Source organism: Uranotaenia lowii, chromosome 2, assembly GCF_029784155.1.
Source record: "Uranotaenia lowii strain MFRU-FL chromosome 2, ASM2978415v1, whole genome shotgun sequence".
NCBI classification, from domain to species: Eukaryota; Metazoa; Arthropoda; class Insecta; order Diptera; family Culicidae; genus Uranotaenia; species Uranotaenia lowii.
The window spans coordinates 377,854,253-377,858,671 of NC_073692.1; the positions used below are offsets into that span (position 1 = coordinate 377,854,253).

General features: G+C 40.8%; 1 protein-coding gene across 1 annotated transcript; it reads right to left on the reverse strand.

Annotated features, from left to right (window-relative positions):
• Nucleotides 1–2,036: 2,036 nt before the first annotated feature.
• Nucleotides 2,037–3,621, reverse strand: LOC129744381 (regulator of microtubule dynamics protein 1-like). Its single transcript, XM_055736883.1, has 2 exons — nucleotides 3,339–3,621; nucleotides 2,037–3,278 (listed from the first exon to the last, which is right to left on the reverse strand). The coding sequence occupies exons 1-2, from the start codon at nucleotides 3,501–3,503 to the stop codon at nucleotides 2,679–2,681; spliced, it is 765 nt and encodes a 254-aa protein (XP_055592858.1). The 5' UTR covers nucleotides 3,504–3,621; the 3' UTR covers nucleotides 2,037–2,678.
• Nucleotides 3,622–4,419: the final 798 nt, after the last annotated feature.

A 4,419-nucleotide genomic window follows, 5' to 3' on the forward strand; every position in this document is an offset into this window, starting at 1 on the left:
TATAGTTCTCGAGTTATGCAGTAAAAATTGTATAAGGCTCCCCTCCCCCTTTTTCTCCTCCCCGCTAGAAGAAGTAAGGGGTCTGAAATAACCATAGAAATATTCTTCGTATCCAAATAACCTTACACGCCAAATTTGGTTCCATTTGCTCTTTCAAAGTGGTCCCTACTGCCCCCCGGGGGGCATTGTGAGCTTTCAAGGGGGCGATGAAAGAGCCCAGATCTACCATTTAATGTTGTATTTCTATACAAATTTGTTCTTAACCCTTCATTTCATGATTTTTATTTTTCCAAAAATCATTTTAAACAGTTGGAAATGATGAGTACATCAAGAAAAAAAATTAAAATAAAATACGATTTTTCACTTTCTGCAAATTTTTTATTTTATGAAACGAAGGGTTAAAAACTCCTAAGGGTGTGGTGAGTTCTTAAATATCGAGATAGGGTGAGTGAAAAAAGTTGGAAAACCACTTATTAATATTTAAAATAGGCTTGTGATGCCTGTGTGTCCTCGAAGGACGCGGAAAATACTGAACAGATCGAAGAGAAAATCGGCGTGGAGAAGTTTTTGAGGCCGGGAATGGTTCCTAAGAAGTTTGGAGCCCCTCCCCCTCCTAGTAAGGGGGCCACTATACAAACTTTAGGTGAAATTGAGTAAAACTCGGGTAAATTGTGAGAAGTTTCAATAAAATTATATGTCCGTTGTGGAATTTAAGAAATCTGTTGATAAAATCAAGAGGAAGGAAAGGCAAAACTAAAGCTCTATAACTTGTAATCTGGAGTTGTATCTGGAACTCAAAGATTATTCGCGCATTATGATGTTTGTAATAGAGAAAGTGAATGAAAGAGCGATTATCAATTATTATAATTATTATAATTATGATTTAGGTAAAAATTGACAGTCGATCTTTCATGCCCCTTTTCTATTTCAACAGCAAATGATCGTTGGATTCCAGACACAACTCCAGATTTCAAATTATAGAGGTTCAGTTTTGGCTTTCCTTCCACGTGATTTTATCAACAGGTTTCTTAGGCACCACAACAGACATGTGCTCACTAATTTTATTGAGTTTTCTCAACTTCAAGTAAAGTTTGTATGGTGGCTCACCTTTCTAGGAGGGGGAGTAGCTTCAAACTTCGTAGGAACCATTCCTGGCCTCAAAAATTTTTCCACGCCGATTTTCACGTTCAGTAGTTTCCGCGTCCTTCAAAGCGATCCAAGTTTGGATTTTTTTACCCTCAAAAATCACCAATCGGAAAATTCGAAAATTTTATTTTGATGCAAAATAACTTAAAATGTACAAAACGTCGGAATCTGGTGTTATATGGAAATTTTTTTTGTCAAAAATGAGCTTTAAGATTTCAAAAATCACGTAAGGGTGAACCAAAAGAAATGCATGAAACGTCGAGATCTGGTGTTTTATCAGAAAAAAAAGACCATAAATCGATTTTCTGGAACTTAGCCGATTTTCCGAAAAACGGCCGGTTTTCCGAAAAAAGTAAAGAAAAGTCTTTCAAACACTGTTAGGTATTTTTCGATAGAATTCGTTTGCTCCTAAATGAATCATTTCGCCCCAGTTGTTGTCAACTGATTCATGTTTCGACTATCAATGCTTATCTCTTAATACTTATCATCGTTTTACGGACACTGAGGTACGTGGATTATAAAAACAGCTTGAAGTATTTCAGTTTTAAATAAATTGGTATGAAACATACCTTAGTATGTCCCTGAACTTGCAAAACAAAAGTCAGTTGACCCTTGCAAAAAATGCATTGAAAAATAAACATCCAAGCTTAGACTCAATACACGAACGAATGTCTGAGTTCTGTTGGAGTTAATATCACGCGACCGAACAGAACTGAAAAAAAACCCCGACCTCAGTTCGCTGCTGAGGTTAATTATATTTATACAACTGCACACCTAGTCTGAGTAAAGTTTGTTGAATTCCTCAGCTGGACTGGGTGATGTTTTTTCGTTCCACAAAATCTGACTAGAGATAAGGAAGGTTTCGGTTCGAGTCAACTAAATATAACCGATTTAATCTCTGAATTAAAATGTATATTTCCGCATGTAGGTATTATTTTATGGCAACAATGACTCCTGCAACCTGCAACTTAATTGTAGCACATCCCGATCCAGCTAAATTATTTCCTGCCGAGCTAATCCACGCTAGTTACATGACTATAGTTAATAATGGTATGAAGCCTAACATAGGTATAGCTGTTTACACTTTGCCACCACTGATTTGTTTGAATCGACCATCCCAGCAGCTGATTCCGCTGAAATCTATCCGAGTGTTAAGGAAAGTGAAGATCACTAACCGGCACACCGGTAATCCATTATTAGACAGCAGTCGTCATCGCATTAGGTATCAGGCAATCTTCTTGACTAGCTAATTAGTGATGGCAATTTCAGCTGAAGCACTTTGGTGCACACCCGACCCTTAACCACTACATGAATTGAACGAAAAAAAAACAAGCAGATTAAAAAAACGGCGGCTCCTCCACTACTCTTTGGAAAGACAGTATCACTGTTGTTTAGAAAAAACCTTAAAGCTACACTACGCTAGAACAAGCGAGCGACTAAAAAATTAATCTTCGCACTTTTCCACCCGATCGCGCGCGCGCGCGCTTTTACAACGAAACTTCCAACGATTATCGCCCATCTAAAAAGGAAAATTACAGCTTCTTCAACGCTTCGCTAGCTTCCTGGCGGCACACGCGATCGTCTTCGCTGCGAACCTCAACCTCGGATGCCTTCTGGAACCACTCCCGGGCCTTGTCTTTCTGCTTCAGCGCCAGATAGGTCTTGCCCAGGAAGAGTTGATTCTGACTGTAGAACCCAGGTTTCATATTTTCGGCCTTCTCGAAACATTCCAGCGCTTCCTCGTACGAGGCCGTTGGTGGATTGGGGGCGATCGAGTTGATCAACTTCCGGGTGACCCAGTTGACTTCGGACAGCTTAAAGTTGAACTGACCCAGCATGTGCCAGATTCCCGGATCTTCCGGATTAGCATCCTTCGCCTTCGAGAAGTGCTTCTTCACGTTATCCAACTGCTTGATTCGCTCCGTCATTCCATCGAAATTGCTCTTCTCCGACAGAATCGCTCCGTACCACTTATTGGCCCCAAAGTTGGCATCATCCAGCTCCAGGGCCTTACACGCGTAGTCGAAAGCTTCCCGCACCAATTTTTCCTTCTGGTCTCCGTCCTGAATCTGCTTGGACACGAAAAACACCGCCCGAGCAAATCGCCACTGAACTTCGACCGAATTCTTATCCTACAAAGAAAACCGAATCATCACTAAGCAGTTTTCCATCTTTTCACCAAATTAACTTACGCTCAACTTTTCCAGAAAATAAACCGTGTCCTGGTACTTGGCATCATCGAACAGCTCGTCGGCCAGCTTCAGCTCCTCTGCGGACATTTTCTCGGGGGGGTTAAAACCAAAGACGGAGGGACAGAAAATAAAAAAAACTCCCAACGAGATAAAGAAAATCCGCATACAAAAAACAACAGGAAGCACCACCGAGCAGCTACCAATCGATTTAAGAACCAAACGACGAATCGGGCGTCTGGCACACTTTCCGGACGGTCTAGCGCTAAATGAATCCAATGCCAGTCGCGCGATAGGGCTTGGTGGCGCGAGAGAACGCGAGAATCGGCTTCAGGCGTATGTATTTAGTAAATGCAGCATGGCCGCATACGCTACCATTTGAATACTTCTAAAGCAGTACCTACTAGTCAGTGCTACTCTTGTTATCATTCATGGTAAATGTTCTCTCGCCACGGCTCGTCTCTCAACCCGCGTTTGCGCGTGATTTGACGACCGTTTCTCGGGTTTACATTGTGCTGTCCGTCTGTTCACCGATAAAGGGAATGCTCCCCGGAAAGGCGCACACCCATGAATGGACGCATGTTTCTTCCGGATATTACGAAACCTTTAATGTTTCTTTTGAACCTATACTTTGAAATTCTTAAATTCTAAGAGGTGCAACTAATGAATTGCACACAGACACGTGTTAAAATTTAAAATAAAATTGATTTCTGCTGTAAAATTCTGGTGCATTTGGTTTTGATATTCTGAAAGCTTATTTTCAGAGGGCACGAGTAGCGAGCTTCGAAGGCATTGAGTCTCCAATGGGACATAGCAAAGACAGCGGGAAGTCTGTTAAGGTTAAAAATAATTTAGAAGAGAGAAAGTTACCGATTTTAGAGGTGAACCAGCTTAAGGCTGAACTGAACACCTGTCAAATGAAAATCCTTCCGGTTCTGCTACCGAGGCAGCGAATCATATCTAGTTAGAGTCGCGAATGCCATGAAGATACAACACAATTTTACAAACAATTTTTTTTTATAATGCTTTATTTGAAACAATCGTTTTCTTAGCTTAGCACTTTTTTTTTTTAAAGAAAAAAGAA

Coding starts and splice junctions, on each gene's coding strand:
- LOC129744381 (XM_055736883.1), bottom strand. CDS start 3,503: ATGCGGATTTTCTTTATCTCGTTGGGAGTTTTTTTTATTTTCTGTCCC. Junction 3,279..3,338: donor ATTTTCTGGAAAAGTTGAGC/GTAAGTTAATTT, acceptor TTTTCTTTGTAG/GATAAGAATTCGGTCGAAGT.